We start from the raw sequence: 26,591 nt of genomic DNA, 5'->3' as shown, positions 1-26,591 counted from the left end.
TATTTATCCTCAACGGTTCATGAACCTTCTGTTCCGCTTCCAATGTGTGTTGATATGCAAGTCGTCTGCAAGGTGGGTCTTCAATCGGTGCGTTTTGTCCGTGCACGGAGCTAGCAACTGAACTCCGGGCCTCCACAGGATGGCTCAGTTTGGCTACAGGGTACGCGATCTTTTTCACTGGGCCGGTACGGAAAGTGGACTGATGTTGATCGATGATGTCCTCCTTTTCATCTCGACCCTTACCGCCCTCCGGTGGTCCTCCAGTGAAGTTTTGTTCCTCTAACCAGGATGAAACGTTATCCTGAACATCAACGACCGACCCACTTTTGCTTCCTGCGTTGCTTTCGGCAATTTGTCGAAGCAGTATGCTTCTCTTTGCCAAGGAATCTTGCCGTATTTTCTTCTGCTTTTTCTGTAATACCTTCTCTTCTTCTAATTGCAGCAGTCGCAGCTGCGCTTCTTCTTCTAACAGTTGTCGTTTTTCCTCTATTTGCCTTCGTTTCTCTTCAATTTCTTTCTTCTTCATTATTTCCTTCTCCTTCACTTCTTCTTCTCTTGCCAATCGCTCTCTTCTACTATTTTCAGTTCTGCCTCCAATGCAGCTACCCTTTCAGAGACCCTCGAACCAGTTACACTTCCTTCTAATAGAGTTTTTTTGTTTTGCTTCGCGTGGACATAACGCTTCGTGAATCAGACTTCTTCGACTGCCCTTTAGATGTTTTTACATTCACCGCTGGCTGATTCGAAGTGCTTCCCATACATTCTACGCATAGGGTATCTGTTCCATTATTAATAATATATCAATATACTATATCAATAACACTCGCAAAATAGGCAATTTAGGCTCAATTTGTGTCGTGTTTTGTTGTTATCCGGCGTGCTCACTGCTGAAAAAAATTACATAATTGAGAAATAAACAATTTGCGCCCCAATTCTTTGTTTTCGGATGGTATTGATTAGGGTACATGGTATGAATTCAAGGAGCAGTTCCCCTACATACCGCTGATCTCGTATGCTTTCATCTACCTGCGCGCATCCAAAATGCTCCCACTCGTGACATTTCTCACAAGCAACCATTTGTGCCTCGGCTGAGTTCGGTCGATTACAACGCTTGCAATTATACCCATCCTTCGAATCGTGAAGATCTTCCATATCGATACCCACGTACAAAATATCTTTAAGTTTGTGGGGGTGGGGAGCGCCAAATTCCTCAGAGCAAACACAGGTTTGTGGTGTATTGCTTAAAGCTATGAAAAATTTTATTTAGCATGTTTTTATAAAGGAATGAACATATGACTCACATATTTTGGTGACAACCTTCGATTATAGAGATTAGTTTCTTGATCTATGGATGCGATGCCTGTTTGCCTGCCTATAAACAACTGATGTTGAAATCTGTTTTAGAATGCACATAGTACACTTACAGCTTGTAGCCGAAACCAAACCAAAGATATGTCTGTGATAATAGTCTTAAGATGATGTTATTCCCTAAGTAATACAATAGGTTATAAGTTTGATATTGTTTTACACTTTTTTATGTTTTTCAGTTCACTGTGCATATAGATTTTTTACTTACTAGGATTAAGAATGATAAAGAATAAGTTCAGTTTAATTTAGGGTCTGAATCTCTTTTAGTTACTCAATTATTCGAGAAAGAAACGTTTATACGACCAACTCAACTTTGTACAACGTGATTTTTTCCTCTATCGTCAACACGCTGACTCCTCTCACATGACATTCTACGTCAACGGCGAACAGGGATGTTCTTCTTCGACTGAGAGTACTACAGCGTCGCCGCAACAAGGGGTTTGTCGTCACACCTACATCAGACTGAAAAGCGAAGCTAAACGGATTGGACTAGTCATCAACACGTCGAAGACGAAGTACATGATGGGAAGAGGCTCAAGAGAGGTCAATGTGAGCCACCCACCACGGTGGTGACGAAATCGAGGTGGTTGAAGAATTCGTGTACTTGGGCTCCGATACCAGCAGAGAAATTCGGAGACGCATAGTGGCTGGAAATCGTACGTACTTTGAACTCCGCAAGACGCTCCGATCGAATAGAGTTCGCCGCCGTACCAAACTGACTATCTACAAAACGCTTATAAGACCGGTAGTTCTCTACGGACACGAGACCTGGACGATGCTCGTGGAGGACCTACGCGCACTGGGAGTTTTCGAAAGGAAAGTGTTGCGTACCATCTATGGTGGGGTGCAGATGGCGGACGGTACGTGGAGGAGGCGAATGAACCACGAGTTGCATCAGCTGTTGGAGGACCATCCATCGTTCACACCGCGAAAATCGGAAGACTGCGGTGGGCCGGGCACGTAGCCAGAATGTCGGACAGTAATCCGGTGAAAATGGTTCTCGACAACGATCCGACGGGAACAAGAAGGCGAGGTGCACAGCGGGCAAGGTGGATCGATCAGGTGGAGGACGACTTGCGGACCCTCCGCAGACTGCGTGGTTGGCGAAGTGCAGCCATGGATCGAGCTGAATGGAGAAGTCTTTTATGTGCAGCACAGGCCACTCCGGCCTTAGTCTGATGATAAAATCTTGAAGCGCGGTTCGGGGGAGAAAAAAAAATAGAATTTGGTTTTTCAAAACTGACCAATTCCTCCTGGACTAAACTTCTTTCGTTTTGGATTACAAAGCCCTGTTTTAACACGGAGTTCCGGGAATGGTCAATCTGGAAGTAGTTGATCGGGATCGAAGATTTCTGGGCACCCTTTTCTGTTTGGTCCATAACTTTGGCCCTGGTTGATCTTATGTCGACATTTGCATAGCAATGGAAAGCTAAACGTATAACCTTACTACTAGCAAATAAATTAGTATGATTTCATCGATTTGGAAAAAATAATTGACATTTTAGGAACATTTAACATTTTTGGACATTTTCATTTTGTGGTTCGGTTGTGGGCACCCTCCAAAACTTAGCTAAAAATAAAGAAGCATGAATAAAAACCACCCAGATTTAAAGACAAGGCATAGTTTATTCATTCTAAAAGCCAGGAGACACCTAAAAACTCAAATCAATTCACCTAGCAGTGATGATGCCTCCCTCGGTGCATTAAGGAGGATGTTGAAAAAAATACATAAGAAACTACTACCATTATTCCATGAGCTCATGATGAAAATTGTGAAAATCTCAAAACATAGAGTAGCAGGTTCAACGAAACAGATAGAAACGCCGGTATCGCCACTCAGTGATGAGTACCGTCAACTGGGGGGAAGATGATCATTGAGGTGAAGATGATCATTTGATGTGTCAGTCAAAAGTGCCTAATTTTTTTTATGAAACGGTAGTCAACAATATTCTCCGTTCAAGTAATGTTACCGCTAGGTAGAAATCCGAGTTTTTCGATTACTTATAATCATGAAAATGTATTTTGTGGAAGAAAGAGAGAGATAGTCATAAATGACGCTATTTTCGTTTCAAATATTGACTTCGTAGACTTTTTTACGTAGTAAATTCAACATTCATACAACTAACCTAGTGTATTTTGACTACTAGGTCATAATTATTTTAGTAGAGCTGTCTTGATCAACTTCAACAACGTCAAGATCTGTTTGGGCGACTTCAATGCGAAGATCGGATCCGACAACTCGAACCATGAGCGCATTATGGGACGCCATGGTCTAGGAAAAATGAGCGAAAACGGAGAGCTGTTTGCAGAATTTTGTTGTAATAACGACATGGTGATCGGGAGATCGCTCTTCCCTCATCGACTGGTTCACAAGGTCACGTTGGTCTCCCGTGACGGCTTTACTTGATGTACGGAATAAACGTAGTGCCGATATCGCGTCTGATCATCACCTCCTCCTAGGCGAAATACGCCTGCGCATTGCGCTGATTCGTCGGCAGGAGCACAGAGTCGGACGGCGGTTCAACACACGCCGACTGGAAGATGCCACGGTGAAACGGTCCTTCGTTGAAGAACTGGAGACGCGTGCTGTAGATATTCCGGAAGGTGGCAGCGTGGAAGACCAATGGACCGCCATCAAGAATGCCTTCATAGCCACCAGCGAGAACAATCGGGGCGAACTCCGCACCCATAAAAAAAATGGATCACCGATTAGACATGGAGGAAGATACTGCCGTGAATCGCATATCTGTCCCATCTTTGCTGGGTTTCCTATTCATATGGGACAAATATGCGATTCACGGCAGGATAGAGGAGTGAAGAGAAGCCAAAGCCGCGATAGAGCGATCAAAAACCAGAGGAGCCAAAATCTTAGCCCGTGAACGATACTCGGCTCTTGAGAAGGAAGTAAAACGCTCATGTCGACGGGACAAGCGAACGTGGGCAGACTCTCTGGCCGACGAAGGAGAGAGAGCCGCAGCAACTGGGGACATTCGCCTCCTCTACGATTTTTCAAGTGCCAGCCAGGCCACCACCACCTCGGCATGATCTGCCTAGGATCCGACGTATAACACGCGTCAATGCCGAAGCTCCATCTCTGCTAGAGATTCAAACAGCCTTCCAAAGCATGAAATTGAATAAAGCCCCAGGGGTCGATCGCATATCAGCCGAGATGCTCAAAGCTGACCCCATGGCATCTGCTCAAGTACTGCATCGTTTATTTCGTAATTTATTTCGCGGTGTCCCAGACCGCAACTTTCCCGGTCGACTGGATGCAAGGTATCTTAGTGAAGGTACCCAAACCTTAAGGTTGACCTGACTGTATGCGCTAACTGGCGAGGCATTATGTTGCTGTGTACCGTTCTAAAAGTTCTATGCAAAGTTATCCTAGCCCGGATTCAGGAGAAGATCGATGCGACTCTCCGGCGGCAGCAGGTCGGATTCCGTGCTAGAAGATCCAGTGTGGACCATATTGTCATGCTCAGTTTCATTCTGAAGCAGGTTAAAGAATTCCAAGAGTATTCATTGGTATTCATTGACTACGAAAAAGCTTCCGACCGTCTCAATCACGAGAACATGTGGGTGCCCTGAGACGCAAGGGTTCCTGAGAAGATCATCGGCCTCATCGAGGCCTTTTCGTGTAGAGTGCTGCACAATCGGGTCTTGTCCGACCCTATCCGGGTCGTAGCTGGTATGAGACAAGGATGTATTCTATCACCGTTACTGTTCCGTATCACTGTTACTGTTACTGTAATCGACGATATTCTGGTAGGTGCGATTGACCGTGAACCAAACCGCGGGGTGTCATACCAATGGAGCACCTAAACGACTTTGAATTGGCTGATGACGTTGCACTCCTCGCTCGCGCCGTTGAGCGCTGATATGCAGAGTAAGCTCAACGACCTTGACCTGCTCCTCTTCGGCAGGCTTAGTCATCAACGTCAACAAAACCAAATCGTTGGATGTAAACACAGTGACCCCTTGCAGTTTCACAGTAGCCGGGCAACCAGTGGAGAATGTTGAAAGCTTCCAATATCTCGGTACCAAGATCGACATAAGCGCACGGATTAAGAAAGCAAGGCTGCCTTTGCGAGTTTAAAAAATATCTGGAAAAACAGGCAGATAAATGAACGCAGAAAAAATACTAATTTTCAACTATAACGTCTGTGCTCTAATCTGTGTTGTTATACGCTAGCGAAACATGGTGTGTATCAGTGGAGAACACTCAACGGCTGCAGGTGTTCATCAACCGATTCCTGCGGTATATAATTCGGGCCTGATGGCCTCACAATTGGATCTCAAACAACGAGCTCCATCGTCGTTGTCACCAGAGGACGATAGCAACAGAAATTCGGGATCGGAAGTGGAGCTGGGTCGGGCACACTCTACGTAGGGGCGAAAACGAAATCTTTAAACAAGCATTAGACTGGAACCCAGCGGGACATCGCAGCAGAGGCAGACCCAGAGGATCATGGCGGCGAAGCTACAATAAAGAAATAAAAGAAGTCCGAAATCTAACCTGGCAACAGGTCAAAGCGATAGCTGGACAACGCTCAGGATGGAGATCTTTCAAGTCGGCCTTTTGCACCACCAGAGGTGTACAGGATCCATAAGTAAGCAAAAAGCTACTCTATGTTTTGAAATTTTGACAATTTTAACCATGAGCTCATGAAAGAATGATAGTTGGAAATCGATAAAATGTATGGAAAAATCACGTATTTCGTAAATTTATGCAAAATGGGGGTGTTTTAGAAGAAAGTAGTGATAAGGAATGATGTATGAGGTGAAATGATTATCTACTGAAAATTCAAAAAACCTTATTGAAAAAAAAGACGAAAATACTAAAGAAACATGAATGCAGTGTCGGGTTGATGACACCCGTATGTTAGGCTTAATGAACTAGCAACGTTTGAAATTCCTCTTGGCTCTTTGAACATCCGTAATTTTCCATATAAACTTGCGTCTTGGATGTTGAAACCGTGTTCCATTTTTTATATGTGTTTTCACCAGGGGTCACTGGAGGGAGACACCAAACCTTAGTTAATTTTTGGTTTCATCTTGAAGCGCGATCCAGTGTTGCGCAGTGTTATCGGTCCGGTCTAGGATGTTTTCGGGTGGGAAACATTCTCGACTCCCTGCCACACATGATACATACTCATGCAATGACGGGCATAGAAAACCTTTCAATTAATAGCTGAGGAAATGCTAATAGAATACTAAGTTGGAAAGTAGTCCAAGTTCCAGTGGGAATGTAGAGTCATAGGAGAAGAAGACAGTGGCCGAGTGGCTATTAATGACCCGTTTACAGTTGAGCTAATTCTAGCGGACAATGCACTATCCGACAATACTAGTGCGATACTAGCACAATGTAAACAGGAATTGTCCTCGCTAATAAGCGTTTACATTATGCTAATTTCGTGCTAGTATTGTCGGATAGTGCATTGTCCACTAGAACTAGCTCATATGTAAACGGTCCATAAAAAAGATGGGCGAACCGTTGTTGAGTGGCACACGGTCCGCGGTCTCGAACATTTTAAATAGGGCCTTACCTCAGGAATCAAACCTATAACAACAGGCCGGGTGATTCGCGTTCATGTATCCCAAAAAGAGTGAAGAATTAATCGCAATACATTAATACAATATTAATGGCTTTCGGTATGCTATGGCAGATAACAATCCCATAGAGTAATTTTTCAATGTTCATTTATTTTATTTTTTTTTATGATTTTCTTTACTTTTTTGTTCTTGTATTTACATGTATATAATAAATTCAATAAATTAATCTTACTTTCAAATATAATAACTCTAAACAATTTACTTTACTTATTTGACATTTTATTCATTTTTTCTTTCAATAATTCGTAAAATGAACTACATTCATGTATTTTCTTGCTTATTTTTGCTTTTTTTTATTTTGACCAATAATTATCGTAGTCTCCATCCTTTTTTAAAATGTACAGGCTTTCAATCAAGTATGTACTGATTTTGTTGTTTAGGAGTATTGCTCACTAATTGTGGCATAGTCCCTAATTGTGTGTTATTTTTGTTTCATTCTGTCCAATATATTAATTAGGTATATATAATCTCTTATGGTACAATTTTGTTCGATTATTTGTTTATCCGCGTCATTTGTTTCCATTCGCTTGATCAACAGCAATGCTGTTTAGGGTTGTTGCTTTTTGCGAGGAAAATCCAAATCTCTGTCGGTATATCCAAATATTCTGCATATTTACACACATAGTAATTTTCTCAAGATTTTATAGATTGTTTTTTCTTTGCAAAATAAAAAAAGGTGGTAAGAAATACTCATAGAAATAAAAAATACCCTTGTAAAAAATTTGATTTAAAGATTGACAAAGGACTAGATTTGGTACGATTTGCTCTTGCTGACTGCCTTGTATTAATGAGTTCAGTCAGGTGTAGTATCCCTTCCCTTTCGATACAAATACTTCTTTGAGAAATTAGATGCCAAGTTAGCGGAGAAAACAGAATTTTGTTAGAGTTTTCGAATTGACCTTTTTAGTAACCATTCACCTTCTTCCGATAGTGGTAGGAGAATACCCTCGTGGAACAGACACTTAAACAGAAGCTTTTCGTCGCTGTTTGCCTTGATTTAAATCAAACTATGTACCCAAATGTGTGAGCGGAATGTATTCGAATCGTCAGTTCTACTATTACAGCAAAATGTAATTACTAAAATATAAGGGAAGAAAAATGTGAGGACTGGTACGCTATCGCTGCATAGATTTTTTTTTGTAATTAGCTATGAATCGCCAAACTTTCTGTCGCTTAGAGCGTAGCCGATCGCAAGAGGGTATTCTGTTATTCAGTATCAATAGGATTGAGTTAGACCTCGTAGGGAGAACGTTGAAGCGAGTCCATTTCTAAAAGATGTTGAATTTTTCAACGGAACGTATGTTTATGGCACTCAGGGGTCGATTCCATATCCCATTATTGAATTCCCATTACCATTGATTGTTGCATAATTATTTGGCTATGTAACAAACAAGAATGATGAGAAGCTTTCGGTAATTTTGCAAGGTGACCTTAAAACTGATGGATAACGCTAAAATGGAGTTACTTCAACGGTCCCGCCATCTTCGACGAATATGTATTGAAAACTGTGTGGTTGTACAATTCCTTGTTTCTATTGTTGGTTGTTGCTGCTCGACAATTTTTGTTACAACTACCGTCACTAATATGTACTGCATTTTTGTAAACCTAATTTGTGTTCCACTTAATTGTGATCGTTTTTCATGTTGTCCCGTTGTTGCTCTAAACCTAATAAGGAACCAATAGTGACAGAAGCAGATAGTTCTTTTCACATTCGTATCATATTTATCATTCATCGGGTTAGTGTTGTCTGTCATTTGTACGTTTATGATTTGAACTGGTATGTGAGTTTCTCCAGCGCTGGGCAAGGATTTTTGCTTTTGTAAGTTTGGAAGAGGGAAACCAAAGAAGGGCTCGAGTTAACTCATCGGCTTCGGACATAAGAACAAAATTGAACTAAAGTAGAGAAAGCTATTGGATTGATTAATTGTTTTCTTGACATTATCAATAACCTTGGTCATTATTAACGTAACAAAAACTAATGAGTATAACACAGCCTTCACAACCTGAGAATGGACATGGCGCGACCCTTTACAAACACTTGATTCTACAGTGGAGATTTGAGTTTGTGTACTGGGGTTGGTAATGGGATCAGGTTTTGAACGAGAGAGCGCGCCTTGCCAAGCTTTCTTCCCTTTCTTCGATTGCAGAGCAAGAGTGAAGAAAGCTTGACAATCCTAATGCTACTATAACGGGAGCTTAATACTAACTTCCGACCATGATGTGCGTCGTAAATGAATCCATATCGTTATCACAGACCACTTTGCTCGGTTCCAGCATGGGTGTTTTGAGCCCCAGCATATCGACGTCCGAGTTGAACGAGGTTATTTTGTAACAGTTGGGAAACATTTCGTCCATATCCATGTCGAGATATGCAAGGTCCCAGCTAGAACCGTTGGTACTGGAGTGGTACTGAAGTGCAGAAGCACAAGACGAGAGCAGCGGGGAAGGAGACGTTGTTAGGGTAGTAAGGTTCAGATCACAATGGTTGGTCGTAGTCAGGGTAGTAAGGGAGGTTAGGGTGGTTGTACTGGAGGAATTAGCTACCGATGAACTGGCAGGGTTGGAATTGTCGGTCGTATGATTGCTATTGCTGCTTCTATCACTATTGCTAACACTGCTAATCTGGCTACCGTCGCTGCCTGAAAGACAGGACGTGGACGACCCGGATCGACTTAATGCTAAACTAGTGCTACTATCACAATTATCGTTACTCGCTAGTACCGTCACATTAGCTGTGTGATGGCTGTCGTTGACGACGCTTACCGCAACGCTTGGAGAAGTAACAAACAGGTCGTTGTTGTTCAACGGATCAAGCGCCGATTGCGAGGATAGGCTTAGCACCGAGCCCCAGTTGATTGGGCGGGTGCAGTCGTCGTCGCCGAAGCCGGAATCACCGTCATGATAACCGTTGGTAAGAGAGCTGCCGCTGTTGGTAGTGGACGGGAAAGGTGTCGCCCGACCTGATTGTGGATCCTTCAGCGGATGATTGTGATGGGGACTGGGCGCTGGACCCGTGGTGGTCGACGCCGTCGTCATGGGACTGAGGTGATGTTGCGGTGGCGGTTGCTGATCGTATGGCGATAATTGCGTAGTGATCGTCGTAGGATGCTGCTCGGTTGCATTCGACCCGTAGCCGGGAGTCGACTGAGTCGTTGTATTGCTGCCTTGAAGTCTGCTGTAGTTACTGCTGCCATTATTGCTAATATCACTAAATTTAGGAGTTTGTTGCTGCTTGTCGGGCCCACCTATCCGACTGTTGATGCCGTTGTACAGCGGTCCGTACTCGCTTTGAGCTTGCGGGGGTGGTGGTGTTTGTTGAGGTGGCGGGTGCGGATGGTGCAAATGATGCGGAGGTGGATGAGGTGGGGCATGGTACAGGTGAGGGTGCTGCTGCTGCAAGTGCTGTTGATGGCTGAACTCCTTATTCTCGTTGTCGATTTCTCGCTCAATGGATTTGAGCGTATTGCAGATCAGTACCGACCGGTAGAGTGATTGATCGGAGGCCTGCCTGAACCTGGCAAGTTTGAACATCGATAAGTTCATCATCTTCAAGCGTCGCTCTTTATAGCATTGCTTGTTATTGCACGACATATTGCGGCCGTCGCAGCATCGCTTCAGATGCCGCGCTTGTGCACCGAACTGATTCACGTTGGTGTAGTTTGCACTGCCCAGCTCAAAGTAGGACTTGCCATTTTCCGCGCACCGTATCGTTTGCTGCGAGGATGGCGCTTCATATGGTGGCGAATAGTAACCATGCTGGCTCCATCCGTACCCACGGTTAGAATACTGCTGCGCTCCATTATTTGCCGCGCGGGAACAATTCTGGTAAGGTTCTGGGAAGTAACCGGGCTTCGGGTAAGCCGGCATGTATCCACGGTTAGGGGAACAAGGATACCGGATGGGTGAATAGCTCGGCAATATCGTTTCGTCATCGTCGAAATCATCCTCGAAATCATCGTCGTCGTCATCGAGATCATCCGCAGCCAATAGAGTAGTGGCCAGCGTCGATCGAGTACTATCCGATCCCCATGTTTCACCGGGTACGGCTACGGCCTGTAGCTTGCTGATGGGGTCTACGATAGGGTCACAATTCCAACCGGTTTCACCGGGTACGGCAACCGCTTCAAGCTTGGCTATGCTGTCCTCGGCGGGGTGAGCCGGAGGCAAAAGTAGCGGGCTGTTGATGGTTGGAGCCCCAGCGATCAAAGGTGAAACTGACAAGGTGGTTGTAGTTATACTGCTACTACTGGTCGCCACGGACAATGTCACTATAGGCAACAGCTCTTCCGAACGCTTGGGTTCTGCTGTGGGTTCAATTGGCTCCGCTGTCGGTTGCTCTAGTCGTGGATTCTTGCAAGGAGTTGCTCCGTCATCCAGCGGTATAGATTGCGCTGCGCTGGGGTGATTCTCAAGTATTGAACATTGGCTTTTGTTGCTAACTTCTGCCGCTGGATTGTTAATGTTGTCTTCTGTTGTCGAGGCGCAGGTATCCTCGTACTTGCGCTTGTTAGTGCCACTAGCTGCCGCTTGGACACCCATCATGGCAAAGTTCTGCAAAAAAGGAGAAAGGAAAAGGTATATATTAGTATTTTGATGGATAAAAATACATATGCTACAGTTTTTTCAAGGTATTAGTTCGCATCAGTAGAACCTGACAGTGTTTATTATTGTACGCGAAGTAAACGGTTGGCATAAACTCGTAGTACACTATTTGTTTAATCGTTAAAATTGCAAAGTTCAATAAGGCCAATCTATAAGACCGATGAGATATCGACTTGGATAAAGACGCTAGGACTAAGCGTGTACTGATAGCCTTAAGCTGATCTGCATTGATCCACAAATTAAAAAATGAAAGAAAGAGTTAGCGTAAGTATCTTCAATTATCGAAGATAAGTAGACTTCAAGAAAATATGGCCTCAAAGCTTGCCATTCGAACCCGACAGAGGCGATAGCGATAAGAATGGGTTACCATTTGGCAGACATTCTGGCGCTCCGCTCTAGTAGTGGCACGTGCGCTCGTTAACACAAGCGACAAGTGCAAGTGCAGCAAAATAATTTACGATAGCCAAACAAACGGAATAAGAAACGCGGGAAGATTCCGAAAAAAAAAGAAATGTGTCGCGCATGGAGACAACAAGCCGCCGACGTCGTCAGTGTTGACGGCGGACAGTATGCTCTGCGGATTGCCGTCATGTGAATGGATGGGCAAACAAAAGGGATGTGAAAAACCGCAGGAATGTCGTAAACAATGTGCGAGCAGAGAAAATCCACGCTAACTAGATTCATATCGATGCACTTGAAATGAATTGCCAAAACATCAACAAAGCAAACCGAGGAAAGAGCAACGAGGTTGAGAGGTGGAAACGACCTCAAGACGGGTCACCGGGAGTACCGTTCTAAAAAAATGGGGATGATGACGATCGGACGTATGAGGAAGACAGAGAGGGCAAGCGGATAAGTACCGAACCAAAGCCATCAAGCTGAAGCGAATTGAATGAATGACAAACAATAATACATAAATTAAAAGGAGACATCAGCTGCAGAGCCGAGTGGCAGCGATAAACGGTAATAAAAATCATATGGTTTGTGTTTACAACTTGCCGTCTGTCCCCTCCCCTCAGGTCCCATTGTCATTACTTGTGCTTTGATTGGATTGTGGTGACGGAGGACAAGGAATTCATTCATAAAAAATAGAATACCTCTACTACGAAACTATTAGGACGGAAGGATGCGACGCAGCGGAGTGATTGACCTTTTTTCTTTATTATTCCTTTGTGCAGATTTTTTGCTCGTCTGTGGTTTGGCGTCGTGAGTACCATCGGAAGGAGTTGCAAGTGCATTCTTCGGTAAATATGTACGCGAATGTGAAGGATACTTAGCATGCAAGATATCGAGAGGCTAAGAGCCATGCTTTCCGTAGAAGGGAGGAGCATATGCACAGCGAACAAAATAGTTGGATTTGATCGGAGAAATTGAGCTTGTTGAATTGAAATGGCATAAACGAGTAAAATTGTTATTATTCAGATACGGTGAATCTAAGATGGTATGTGTAACAGAGTAAAAAGTTCGATTTCGTTACTGTGCAGGATAAAAAACTTTTCAGAAGATGTTTGAGAATATCTATGTACATGAGAAGCTTTTTCTTCCCATTTTTCATCATTGAGTAAAAAATTCATTCATAAAAATTGTGATAAACAACCATGTTCGTCTTCCGTCTTCACTGTTCAACCGTCATGGAGAGTGGAAGGCTTCGACCCTACCCATCGCATCTTAATCATGAGATCTATAAAAGCGGATTGGGTGAACGAGGGAGGCAGCTTACGAGATATCACTAAGAAAGAAAAACTCTGTCGAGAATCGTATTTTTAACTTTCTCTTTCGTCGAACGAATATTTACTTCGAACGCAAAAGGCTCTGTGGCGGTCCGTATCCACGAGGAAGTTCAGTTTATTTTCATAGAAATTCGTGGAAATACTGTTCAGAAGGACAACTAGCAGAAGAGGCGCAAAGTTTTTGGCGCGCTTCTTGCGGAAAATGCCGACAACGTCGCAAGTCCCACGCCACCCAGTTCAGGAAGTATGCTTTGTTTGATCAATCGCGAACCTAACGAGAGCTTTTTCCACGTTTTCGGTGGGAGGTGGGTGGCAGCCGTTATTGGGTATATAAGTATTAAGGCTATGCGGGCTGGAGGAACAGATGAGAGTGCCAAGGAGTCTAAGACGGAAACGTGGCGTCTTTATGTGCACATCACCTAGAGCGCCCGAAGCTGGCGGTCGCCCGGTCGGTGAGAAAAGTCAACGTGGGAACTCAGCGGTAGAACGGGGGAATAGAATGGTACCGGAAAATCCCATCGCCCGATGGCACTGCCTAGTGCCTAGGTGCGGACTGTGGAGGTGCTTTTTTTCTCGGCCCAGTTGTTCTGGCAGGCATTCGGAGCGGTAACACACGCACATTGCGTGAGAGGTTATGTACAGGCTTCGCGGTTGAGCCCCGTGAATTGCTGCCGCGCGGCCTTCCTCTTTTCGGTGGTTGGTGCACGAAATATTTATATACCTACATATAAATTATTATGTAACAGAGGACAACAAAGACCGACTGTGGATGAACTGTATATTGGTCGCCTCCGCAATATATAGAATGTATTGGAAATTAAATCGATAGACTGATTCAACATTGTCGACAACCCGAATGCAAACTATCGTCGGGTCAATAATTGTGTTGATTAAAGTTGCGTAGACACTGAGCTGGTAACACATCATCTAAGAGCAATCCATATTTGCAAGACCTTTCGGATGCTCCATCAGGATAATTTTCGTTAATGTAGCAGGAAAACGCGAGGCAAAGTTATAAAACCAACATTACTGCCTATATTTCCGTTCGCTGTCGCTTTTACTGTGCAGATTCTCTCCTTTGGCTATTGACGATGGCATTTTCCAGCGGAGACGTTCTTTGTTCCACTGCGCGCTCGCTGTTAGAACGGTGGAGGAATCAACGTGGCGACACGATGAAGATGCTGCTGCTGCTGCCGCCGCAGTAATAAAAGATTTATCATCTGTCTTTTTATTGGAAGCATACTCCATATCTCGGTGCGCTGAGTTTTCCCTTCTGGATGCCCTCCGGGGTCGTGGACGCACATTCGATGACGCGTCTCATCGACGGAATGACTCTCTGCTGCATCAGTAGCAGGTTGTTGGGCGCTATCGCCTGCGAAGTTACACAAACGGTTCCTTACGCTATCGAATCGCAGGGTACGGATATTTTAAAATTGAGCTAACTTTTACTATCAGAGGTTTATGACAAAGTAGGCGCTCAAAATGCGTGAAATTCGAAATGTTCGGATATAAAACTGCTGACAAGAAGACAGCTACCGCGTTTCAGTAACCATTTCTGTAACGAACTTACAAACCAACCGAATCGAGAGCATCAAAAAAGTCATGGTAACGATGTTGTTTACATCGGTGATCCAGAAAAAAAATGCAAGGATAAAATTATTACAGTCAAACCTCCATGAGTCGATGTTCTATGACTCGATATCGACTCATGGAAGCAAATTATGCCATATTAAAAAATATTTTCTGGGCTACTCTGATGATCCCTTCAAACAGCTTCCCAAGGATTTCCTATTCCACATCTCGATATTTCCATGAGTCGATGGTCCCTTCAATATCGACTCATGGAGTTTTGACTGTAGTTGCTAATACTAATGACACACTGGTGGTATAAGTACCATGGTACAAGAATCTTGAAATGAGTACCATATCAATTATTGTCTTTATCAAAGATAGTCTTGGAATAATTTTCTTGTTCTCTTGTACCATGGTACAAGTACCACAGGTGTGTCCTTCCTTAGTATAAACCATTCTTTTGAAATACATTTTAGATTGTTATGATTTTAGTATTCACCAGCAAGTTTTTTGCCTTTACCGTGCAACCAAGTCATTTCTTTAAATGTAAAAAAACCTTATGGATTTTCGTGTCGTGTCGCTATAGTGCGTCAACACTTTAATTTTTTCGCCGAATTTTGGCGAAAAAATTAAAACCATTGCCGCAAACTCAGCAAAACAAGTTACCGGATTTCGGTTGAAACAATTCTACATATTATTCAGCAGTTGTATACTCGGCGAAAGTTTTACTAAGTTCGACATAATAAATTCATGGAAATTTAATTCAAATTCAGCACATTACACTACAGCACATTCCTTCCGATTGGTAAAAATATAATGTCGTTTATTGCTAAGATTTTGAATACATTTTCCTCAAAGTACAGGATGGCCGCGATTAGATGATAAACTCGGAATAATCGATAAAACTTGAACTATTGCATCTTTAACTTAAATTTGATACGTTACATCGGGTCCATATTTGTGCATCATAAATTCAGTGATCCGCATGCATCTCAATTCCCGATATTTTATCCAAAACCAAATAAGTTCTTATATTTTTGAATAAATTATGGGTTACGAATTGACTGTCAATTTATCTTAACTTTGAAGAATAAACAGAATTACGTTAAAGAATAAAAAAACATTTTATGCGAGACTTAACTAAAATACGAGCCATGCTGTTTATGTAGTTTGACATTATGATTATTGAATTCTAACATGCTCTTGGAATTGAAAAACCAAACTTAAAAGAGAAATGGCGCGAAATGAATCCCACAGCCCATTCAACAATAGGCATCCACCATAGCATCGGAGAGGAAGGTGGTTTGCGGACTGAACGCGCAACATGGCGCTGGCACCACCATCAGCGCCGCACCACTCCGCTGGCTGGTTCAGCAGAGTGAACGGTTAGGTGATGGACGGAGAACCGTTTCATAACCTAAATGTTTTGTTTCTCCGTCGTCGACGTTGTCGCCTCGCCGCTGCCTGGGCCCGATCGCTTTCGAAACCAAATTTCGGAGGGGTTTTCACTTGGGATTGGAAAGCCGCGGATCACGCGCGTGCGTGTGCGACGTCGAAGAAAATCGACGTTGTTTACCGATCGAGCTGTTTGCGCCGCTTTATGTATGATCAAAATCACGACCACGTTGAGCTTTTCGACGGGCTTTGATATTATTTAATGTGAGAGCTGATTTTTGTCTAACAACAACGCAGAATTATCGGGAGAAGAAGGGAAAGATTGACCTGTCAGAATCTGAATTCTTTTCCGAAGCTGTGCTTGGCGGACAATGCGGCAAGATCACTTAGGAACAGTCGTCGCTGACTGGCGAGGCAAGGTGGAATGCAAAGCTTGAGACGGCTGCAAATGTGGTGCTGCCGTGAACGGTGATCAAGCCGGCAGCAGCAAAACTTGAATTTTTAATGAACTTTTTTCCTCGCGCTTTGCTTCCTCGCATTTGCTGGCGACGATGGTTCGATCGCAGTCCAACAACGCTGCGCGACGAACTGTGGTGGTACCCCTGCGAACAATATTCTGCCATTCTCCATCGCTGAGTGTGGATACCGGTTTTGTTGGTGAAGGCCAGTCTCTATACTGCATGCCTGCCAGCTAACCAGTTCAGTTGGATCGTGCGTTGGATGGTCGTTTCGCGTTCATAAACAAGCTTGGTTCACAGACAAACGGCCGTTATACTCTCTCATATATGTATGTTCTTCATAAGTTTACTGATTCTGACGCTAGGAACACTTTTTGTGAGACATTCGATAATATTTGTATAAAGAAACCAAAATTTAAAAACGCGCTGTGCTGTCTGACTATTTACAGACAGCTTGTTGAATCCAATTCAATGTTGATTAACGTTTCAATAGTTTGACTGTGCGTTCTCCAATGATATTATGTTGATTTATCGAAAAAGTCATTCTCCTTTGTCTGTGCTGAAACCATCACAGCACAGTACCTTGCCTTATCCGAGTGGTGTGCGGATGGTGGTGATTCCTGGGCTCGGGCGACTGATCACCATCGCGGAGGAAATTGAAGAACATTCCTTTCTTGTGCTTTTTCATTGCGCATGGGCAAGGGGAGAACCATCCTGCAAATGCAAGCTGCAGCACATTTTATATGCTTACTGCACATGAAAACCAGAATGCAGCAGACGTCAAGTGCTTTCTGAACCAAAAGCAAACGCATAGCACAACGGGCTTTTGACAGGTCGTATCCAGCAGAGAGGAAGAGGATGCAGTGAACGCTCCCGGAACTTATGCACTGCTCCACGTTTCAGGGACGCAAACGGCTGATAATCTTCGAGTTTTCATCTCCGCCGGTGCGCGCGCAACCGAAAGCACCGTTCGTTGTTGCAGTCAGTGATCACGTTGTTAGCCGTCGCTGGAAATAGTTTCATCAGCAGCGTTATTATTCGACGTTCCTCCACTTTTATAGAGGCGGCAATTGTGGCCAAGGCACCCGTCGACTGCATAGACGGCAAAATATTACTTGTACAGAGAGCTTTCTGTGCCTTGCATGGGGAGGAGGCGCGCGCGCGATGGAAAGATTATTAACTCTCGAGAGAAAAACAGTTAACGGTTCATATTTTTGAAATTAACTCAAGATATGGGAAAGATCGCACCAGAGAGTAAAGCGAGTATGATCAAACGAACTGGGATCATGGGCGCCGCATTGAGGCTGTAGCGTCGAAGCTTCTCTTTTATGCGGAAGTCACGTCGGGACTTGACTTTTTTCAAAAATTATTCCAATCTTAATTCTTGAAGGCGGTCCGCTAATAAAACAATCACTGAGCTCCTGGATTCTAGGAATGCTAAAGAATGTACCATAAGAGAGGTGGATAATCCCTCACCCAGAAGGATCATCGAAAAAGGAAAAGGATCAAAGGGAGATGCTTTTACCTGAGTAGTTTGTTTCAACGGAAAACCATCCTGTGAAAAAGATTCCATGGCAAAAGCCATGCCTCTCTGTTCGGAGAGTCAATTTTAGTCAGCACGTTACTGGGAAATCCTTATCATGCGCACCTTATCAGTCACGAACGCAAAAACCTCGCGACGCTTATCGCCGCTCGTCGCGATGCGATTTTCAAGCATCGGAGGTCGAGATCACCCAACGCTTGCTGAGTTTTGAATCCAAATTTCCGGATGACGTCAACCCTATGACTGCGATCCCATGTCATTGCGATATACAACAACTTGTTTTCGACACCCACCGCCACCACCACGCACCGAACTATACAAAAGCGAACGAGGACAAGGACTTGGCCATTCGGTAGGATAGTATCGAATCCATTCAGGGATTTCTTCTCGTTTTACCAAATATCGTATTTTTCTCACATGCTTGCCAGTTCGAGTTCCGAAAACAGGGCGAGCAGAGACGTTTTCCTCCAATGACATAAACAACTGCCACTCCTACAGCCGCTCCTTTGGGGAGCACATCAGGATCCGGTAGATAACAGGGCCCCAATCCACCGACTGTGGCAGCGTTGCTCGATTCATTGGCAGTGCGGTTCACGATTTTGATTGATTTTTCTGCAGTTAATGGGAATGCAATGTTGATCAGATCGCATCAAATATTATCTACTGGGTTTATGTTCACTGTCTTTTACATTTTGTAAATGATTATTTGATTTAATGAGTTGAAACTCATTCATGAGCGGTAGTTATCAAATGTTAGGGATCTATGGAATTCGAAAAATGATCGATATTTTATGATCGTTTCTGTCTACTTAGTTTCATCCGGAATATTTCAGTAATTATATCCAATGAAGTGCTAGTGGAAACTGCTGTTTATTTCTAGCCTTTCATAAGCTTTGTGTCCCATTGGAACCCTAAGCTTTCGGGGTGAGTTTCTGTGCGGTTTCATCAAACCACCCACCCGAGCCAGGAGGAACGGTAAAGCAACATCAGTATAGTTAGACACCCTCTGTGTTGTTTTACTTTTCTTGGACTCTTGGCTCCGGGTCGAGTCCGGGTGTACCCAAGCCTCATTTTTATGCGCTATTCAGCAGAATATAATACTCTTTCTTCTGCTCTAGCCGATATGGACGTGGACGGTTCCTTCGTTCGTTAAGAGTTGGCCCGTTGCTTGTGAAGCTTGAAAATGTTCGTTTTCTCGATATTCCCAGCAAACCAACCGACAGCGACCAAGCACTAGGCGGTGAGGTTTTTACGCTTAACTCGAAAGAGGGCGCTGCTATTCATGTCGTTCGCTCATCGCAGAAGTGGCTGCCAGCTCGCAAAGTAAGGAAAAAAGATTCCACACTGAGCTCGCATATAGAGAACGAACCGTCCTACCTACACCAAACCCACGAACAAATACGTATGAAGCAACCCAAATAAAATAAAGCATAAAATGTTTTTCCTCCTTAGCTCGTTTCGTTTGGCGGCAACGGCGGCAACTCTGCTGGCACCGCACAGCGCACTCTGATGGTGTGCTGCGGTGTTCGGTGCGTCTACGAGATATGACAGAAAGGCTCCGAGATAGGGTTGCCAGCGAACGTCAACGAGCGGTTTTTTGGCAAATGGTCTCCTTCGACCCCCACTGGAGGTCAAAAGGCTTTCTGAGGTCCCACCGGGGGACCTCCTTCGCTGGTAACCCTATCGATAGGGGCACCAAGCACCGGAGCGACCATGGTACACTGTGCACAGCACCGAATCGGAAAAAGACACCGACAATGATGACGACGACTTCGTCGACGGCCAAGAGACCGTGTGCTGCTTCACCGACATGATGATGTGAAGAAGGCAGAAGGGAAATATAATATAGGGGACGAATAGCATTTGGGTTGCCAGCCAGCCATCAGGCCGTCGTCGTCGTCGACAACGTCGTAGATTGAGATTGCTGTGCAAGAGGAAGGAAAAATACACACGTAGCTATAGAGTGCCGCTCATACTGCTGCTTCTGCTGAGGAGGAAGCATTTGGGCGAATAACGAGAAAGACTGACTCTGATAGCATGAGGCAAAAAAAATCACCTCCTTGCCCGGCTCTCCTCTGCTGTAGAGCGCTCTAATAGTAGAACAACGAACGGTATGAACGAAAACGAAGAAGGACGGCCCGGTATGGTGGCCTGGGTGAGTGGAGCTGGCATGCAGGTCGCGGCACCCAGGCCGTGCATTGCAGATAGATAGGGAAAAGCAGAAAATCCTAACCCTCATCATTCTTTCAGAGCGCTCCGGCACTCGGATCGGGCTCCGGGAAAGTAAACCGCCGGGCTGGTCGGCGATGGTGCATTGAAAACTATGGGGAGAATGAATCCAGTCAGGCCCAGAATACGAAATTTGGGTGACTCGTTCCGTTTTTTCTCGTACTGATGGTCCCGGCTCACTGTCTCTAATGTGATTCGAAGAAGTTTTCCTCGTTTTCTAGATTTCCTTTCGGTGCTCATATTTTTTTCTCCTGCAGACATTCCTTTCCATGGAAAATAGGTTTCGGTTGGGGTTAGTCGAATGTGTTGGGGTTCGATCATGTTAACTTGATTACACTGGCGGTGATGGAAAAATCCACTCCGATGGTGCGTGGATAACCGCGACCTGACGGAGGTTTGACATTTCTTTTCGAAATTGTCCGAATTCGAACAAAAAAAATGGCGCAAATAAAATATTTTTATATCGAAAAAATATATAGTACAAATATTTGTCGGGTTTCAATGTCGATACGTCATCAGTCTGAATGTGACAAATATTCGACGAACATTGTTCTACGGACTTTATACAGCAATGCAATCATTCGACCGTGGAATGAGAGACCGTAAAGATAGTATTGACGAAAAGAAACGATCAAAACAAATGCAACGAAATGCGAGCGGTTTGTATACAATTTTTATGATTACGGGTTTGCCCGTGCCGAGAACGAGCACTTGAGCAATGGATGATGAATGGGATTTGGCGCGGCAGGTTGTCTTGCAGCAAGTCCGAGACCACTTTCCGCCAAGCAGAAGGGGTTCATCAGCGGGGTTTGTTTATGTCATAGTTGTTATTGTTTTGAGTGATTAAAGCTTTTGATTCTGATAAGAAATTGGTTCGTCATAGAAAAGATGTCCCGTTCCTATCGATTCTTAAATTAAACGTACCAGAAATAAATTGCTCAATGTCACAGAAAAGCGAGGAGATCTGTTAGATTGAATATTTTCAAGATTTTGGATGCCAGATTTTCTTACAAATCTGTTTTAGAATGTTTATCACTCTAATAATATAAAATCTGAGCATATACAACATTGTTTGAGTATTTTACGAAAAAATACAAGTATTGCATATGAAGCTTAAATCATTGTAAGATCTTATACCATATTTGTATAAGAATCTTGCAAATTCGTTTATGTGTTGCAGTTTTTACGGATGTTGGTATTATTGATTGTTGTCTGACATTCACAGGTTAGATGACTTTTCAAACGCAATTCTATCCGCTTCTTCTTGTTATCATGCTTATTGCTAATATAGACACAAAAATGTGAAATAAAACATTTTGTGACACAATCTTTTCTACAAGCAGAGCAAATGTACTTGTACGACTTATTTTTTTATTTTTTTGGTTTGTTTTTGTGGAATTTTATAGAAACTATTTGCAAATAACATCTCAAAGTTTTTTTTTTTAATTTCAACAGTTGAATGAGGCCGATTCAAATATTGAAAAAAATATGTCTTCCTAACTTGGATTTTCTTAGTTCAAAAATATTAATTTTCCTGATTAGTTATTAGTGTAATTTTCAAAGAAAAGCTGTAATTTCTCGAATATTGAGCAATGCTAAGAACAAGGCAAATAAGCTGCAAAGGTTTGAAAAATCCTTGGTAGCCCATATTGCGCTCGGTATCGGCATAGGAAACTATCCCTCACCAATTTTAAATTAGGCCCTTAGGCCGTTACAAATATTTAATAAAAATTATGTCCTACTGGTCTTTGAAAGGCCAAGGTGGGGGGGAGGTGGTGCTTTGCGATAATCTTCTATATACATAAAAATGGATTTCTGTCTGTCTTACCCTTATAGACTCGGAAACTACTGAACCGATCGGCGTGAAAATTTGTATGCAGAGGTTTTCGAGGTTCTTAAATTAGGCCCTCCCCGCGTAAAAAGGAGGGCTCCCATACAAATGAAGCAAAATTTCTGCATAACTCGAGAACTAATCAGAGAATAAATCAATTTTAGGCGAAACGAAGTTCGTTGGGTCTGCTAGTAAAAAAAAAATATTAAAATGAACAAAATTTAAAAAAAACTCCTTAAATTTGTTAAAATCAACAAAGTTTTCCGAAAATTTTATTGTTTGGGCATAACAATCTAATTGATATCGGGGTGGGGTGGAATTCGAGAGACAGAATTGTTTTTTAATATTTGTATCGGCCTTATTTTTCAGAAAAATTTAATACCGAGGAAATGTAATTTTCGGGAAAATGGAATTTTTAGGAAAATGTCTTTTTTTTAGAAATGTAATTTTCGGGGGTATGTAATTTTCGGAGTAATGGCATTCTCGAAGAAATATCAATCTCGTAAAATTGTAAAAATTTTCATTTGGGGAAATGTTTTTTCATGTAAGTATTATTTTCCGAAGGAATGTTATTTTTTGGGGTACCTCCGGAAAATTTTGCAATCCTAAAAACCTTGTATGATATGAAGAATGGGGAATATAAATTGTGCCTAACGTCCGCAATGCCTGATATACATTATGTCTAACGATCCTCTCCCATAATTACCCCTTTTCCGAAAGACCATCATTTGCTTAGGATGGAGAATATGTGTCCCAATTTTGGTGGGAATCGTCCATGGATTTTTGAAGTTATACTCAATACATTAATTACAGCAACGGAAGCCCGAATTGTCCAATTGTAATAATTTAGTAGGAAATGTGTTTTGGAATGGTAAAAAATAGGTTATGTATAAATGCAAAACCTAACTTAAAAGTATTTAAATAGTAAATTAGCATGAAAACCCATAACGGAATATATTAGTTTGTGATTGAAGGTTTTAATGCGTCTGTGATCTTCTCTGTGTATCACTTGCAGAATAAAAAATATGATAATTTGGTTACAAAATGTCCTATTTGATCTGATCGTATACCCATGTCGAACCCCACTCTGGAGAGAAAATTACCAGCAAACGACCATGTGCGTGAGCCGATACATTCTCAAACTCAGTCACTTGTGTATCAACCAGAATCCTTTAAATATCCATTACCCATCATCCCTACTACTTGCCCCAGCTAAGGTCATCAGTGCAAACCGGGCCACCACTGCTGGCTGTTTGGAATTCTTTATCACACCGGCAGACTCAATCTATCCGATGTCTCCTGCTAGTAGTCCTCCTTTGTGGCACCCAACCAAACCTGTAGGGCAGAAAAACCATCTTTTTACCATTTGAACTTTTCCCGAGCATTTTTCCACATTTCGCGTGTGCTCCCTCATGATCGGCCGCAAGACCCTCCGTGTTTCGATTGGATCGGTCGGCAGTCATCAAGCGGGGTGGGTAGCAGTTCCGGATGCTTTAGCTTTCCCGACCCTCCCGCCCTCCTTCAAACGGCCTCGTCTCAACATTGAAGCTCACAACTCCCACTCGGATGATGTGTATGAGCGGTCGGCCCCATCGACGCGCCACCACACCGTTGTCGTTGTCACCGCCGCGCCGTAGTCGTCATTATCCATCGCTTGATGTGTGTAGGACGACCAAGACGACGACGACGACGGCGACAACGGAAGGCACTGGCATTTTCCACCGATAACAATAATACTAAAACCTAGTGGAGCACCGAGATCCGTAAGGACGACGACGACGAAGGCACCGACTTGGACCCCTTGAAGGAGCACAAAGCGCAAAGCGAAGAACGCTAGTGTGGCGGTTGTTGACGACAGCCGTCGACAAAACCTTGGACGCAGCCGCGCGCGCTCGCGTTCTCTGCCCCACGCTGGCCCCTCGGTGGCGACACAAGACAGGCACACAAGGTATGTCCCGTATCACCGAGCTAACGAACAGACGAACGAACTAAGGAACGTTCACATGGACAGGGTCGCACGATGGCATGGCAACCGCCACTTGCCAAGCGAGGCCGTTCCAATCCAACAACGAACACGGTGCGGTAAGACACTGTATGTAGTCTTCGCAGAGAGCTCTCGGTGCCAGCGGCATCGTTTCTCGACTCTTCAACGTAAACGAGCTTTTGGATTTGGTCGTAATAGCACCAGCACCAGCAGCAGCAACGGCTGCGGCACCGCAATGCAACCGTGGCCCGTCACCAATCTGCTGCCTCTCCTGCTTCTCCTCCTCCTAAAATGCGCGTTTTCAAACCCCAGGTTGGGATATCGAGTACGCGGTGCTTGGTGCTGCTGCTGGTGTGCTTTTGCGAAGCTCCACCACCGGGCAGGCACCAGGGGCGTCTATAAAAGGGTAGTTTTAACGTCCGCCTTGGACCCAAAGACTTCAAAAATTAAAAACATTCTCATTTATTTTTCATCTATTTGTTTGAGGAAGGGTAACAGTAACACAATACCGTTTTGATTCAAATTCCGAACATGACTTATATTCCGAACACTTGCTTCTAAATGATCGCTTAGGCTTTATTCGTGTAATTCTTCCCATAGGATCTTGAATTTGTTTGTAATATTGTCCCTCAGTACGGAAAAACCGATAAAAATTTTTGTTTTGGGGCGCTAAACGCCAGTTTTAGGAATATTAGTCATGTTTGGGATTTAAGTCAAAACGGCATTACTCGATTTCTATGACATATAATCGGTTGTACCAGTTTATAGTGTCTCTTAGGTCACAAAATTAGTAAAATAAACGTTCGAACCACGTTGATGATATCTGTACCACATGGAAAGTCTCCAGCTCTATCTCATACCAAAAATCCAGCTACGCTGCTGGAAAGCCTCCACTGGTCTGGTCCGGTGTACAATCGGTGTGTTATACACTTTCTTTTCATTTTCCCCGCGTTTGTTGGCTGTTGTTTGCCACGCTGCTGCTGCTGAGCGCACTGCTCCATCTACTTGAAATTGTGGAGCCCCATCTCTTTGCGTCTTTCTTTCGTTAACCGTGTAGCAATCCGCCATCGCCGCCGTCGTCGTCGTCGTCGTTGTCGTCATCATCATCATAATCAAGCGCCCTCACACCATGCTCCACCGCCCATCGTGCTCCGATTTCAGCAGCAGCAGCAATATTCGCCTTCGCCTTGCTCGCTTGGATCGTTTTGTTGTGCACGCTGATGGCTGTTGGCTCGCCGAGAAAGATTTCGCTACGATAAGTCCAATGACGGCGATGGCGATGTTGGGACCCGGCACACTTGGATGGCGAGCAAAAAGTGGTCATTATTGAGTACAGATAAGTGGGCACTAAGAAGGTCTGGCCTTCATGTTTTAGAACATGTAGTAAAACAAGTTTCAGAATGTATATTCGATAGCAGAATATTCTATTTAAAGGATGATTGGATTTATTTAATATAGTAATATAGTGACGAATTACACAAAAAAAAACTTCTCTGTGTCTCATGTTTTCATTTTCATCAACGTCTATCTTGATGTTGAAACAACTAGAAACACAACATGAAAAAAGAGAACTTCTAATCCGATATAAATTCGGAAATACCATTTTAAAAAAGTTCCAGAGTTTGAAAAAAAAATTATTGACACGTAAAATTTATCACATTCCTTTTACAAAATCAAGTTAATTCAAATATGAACGTATTAACTTTTTTTTACAAATATCCTCAGCATAGCAAAAAGAGACCAATTCTAAAACCGTTTTACCCAGCAGTGCCAGTGCTGCTCGAACCAGTTCAGCTGTGCGAAGCTGATGGTTCCAAGCACTCTGCTTAGCAGCAGCAGCAGCACCGAGGGGTCTTCGAAGCAATTTAAGTTCCTACATCGCTTGCTTTGCCACAGCTCAGCTCAATGTAAAGCCAGCAGCACCGACAGCAAAAAACAACAAACACAACAACAGCTATAACTACTATACGATTAGACAGGGTTGCCATCGATAGCTGTCAAATGGTGTGTGGTTGTGAAATTATGTATGTGTTATTTGCTTACTTCTTGAAGAATCAATTCTAGTATGTTGGATTAATTGGTACTAGATACAATAATTCAGAATCAACAAATGTGGCTCTAAATAATTCAGAACAATATATTTTCAAAAAGTTCAAAGAGTTTGTATGCGAATAGTTTGATTATATTCTGTTTAAAAGTAGAATGTATATTATCATATCATGGAACTATTTGATTTTTTTAATGCATTTTAAAGAACAATTTTCAA

At 43.3% G+C, this 26,591-nt stretch overlaps 1 protein-coding gene across 2 annotated transcripts in view; it reads right to left on the bottom strand.

Annotated features, from left to right (window-relative positions):
- Positions 1 to 7,051: 7,051 nt before the first annotated feature.
- The window catches only part of LOC134205000 (uncharacterized), a 62,626-nt gene continuing 43,086 nt past the window's right edge, over positions 7,052 to 26,591 (bottom strand). For both annotated transcript variants that reach the window (XM_062679848.1, XM_062679850.1), the window contains exon 2: positions 7,052 to 11,532. In XM_062679848.1, the coding sequence (XP_062535832.1) occupies positions 9,184 to 11,523 (2,340 nt within the window). In that variant the 5' untranslated portion in view covers positions 11,524 to 11,532 and the 3' untranslated portion in view covers positions 7,052 to 9,183. The remainder of the gene's footprint in view (positions 11,533 to 26,591) is intronic.

Source organism: Armigeres subalbatus, chromosome 1, assembly GCF_024139115.2.
Source record: "Armigeres subalbatus isolate Guangzhou_Male chromosome 1, GZ_Asu_2, whole genome shotgun sequence".
Lineage (NCBI taxonomy): Eukaryota > Metazoa > Arthropoda > Insecta > Diptera > Culicidae > Armigeres > Armigeres subalbatus.
This window is presented reverse-complemented; position numbering and strand designations above follow the sequence as displayed.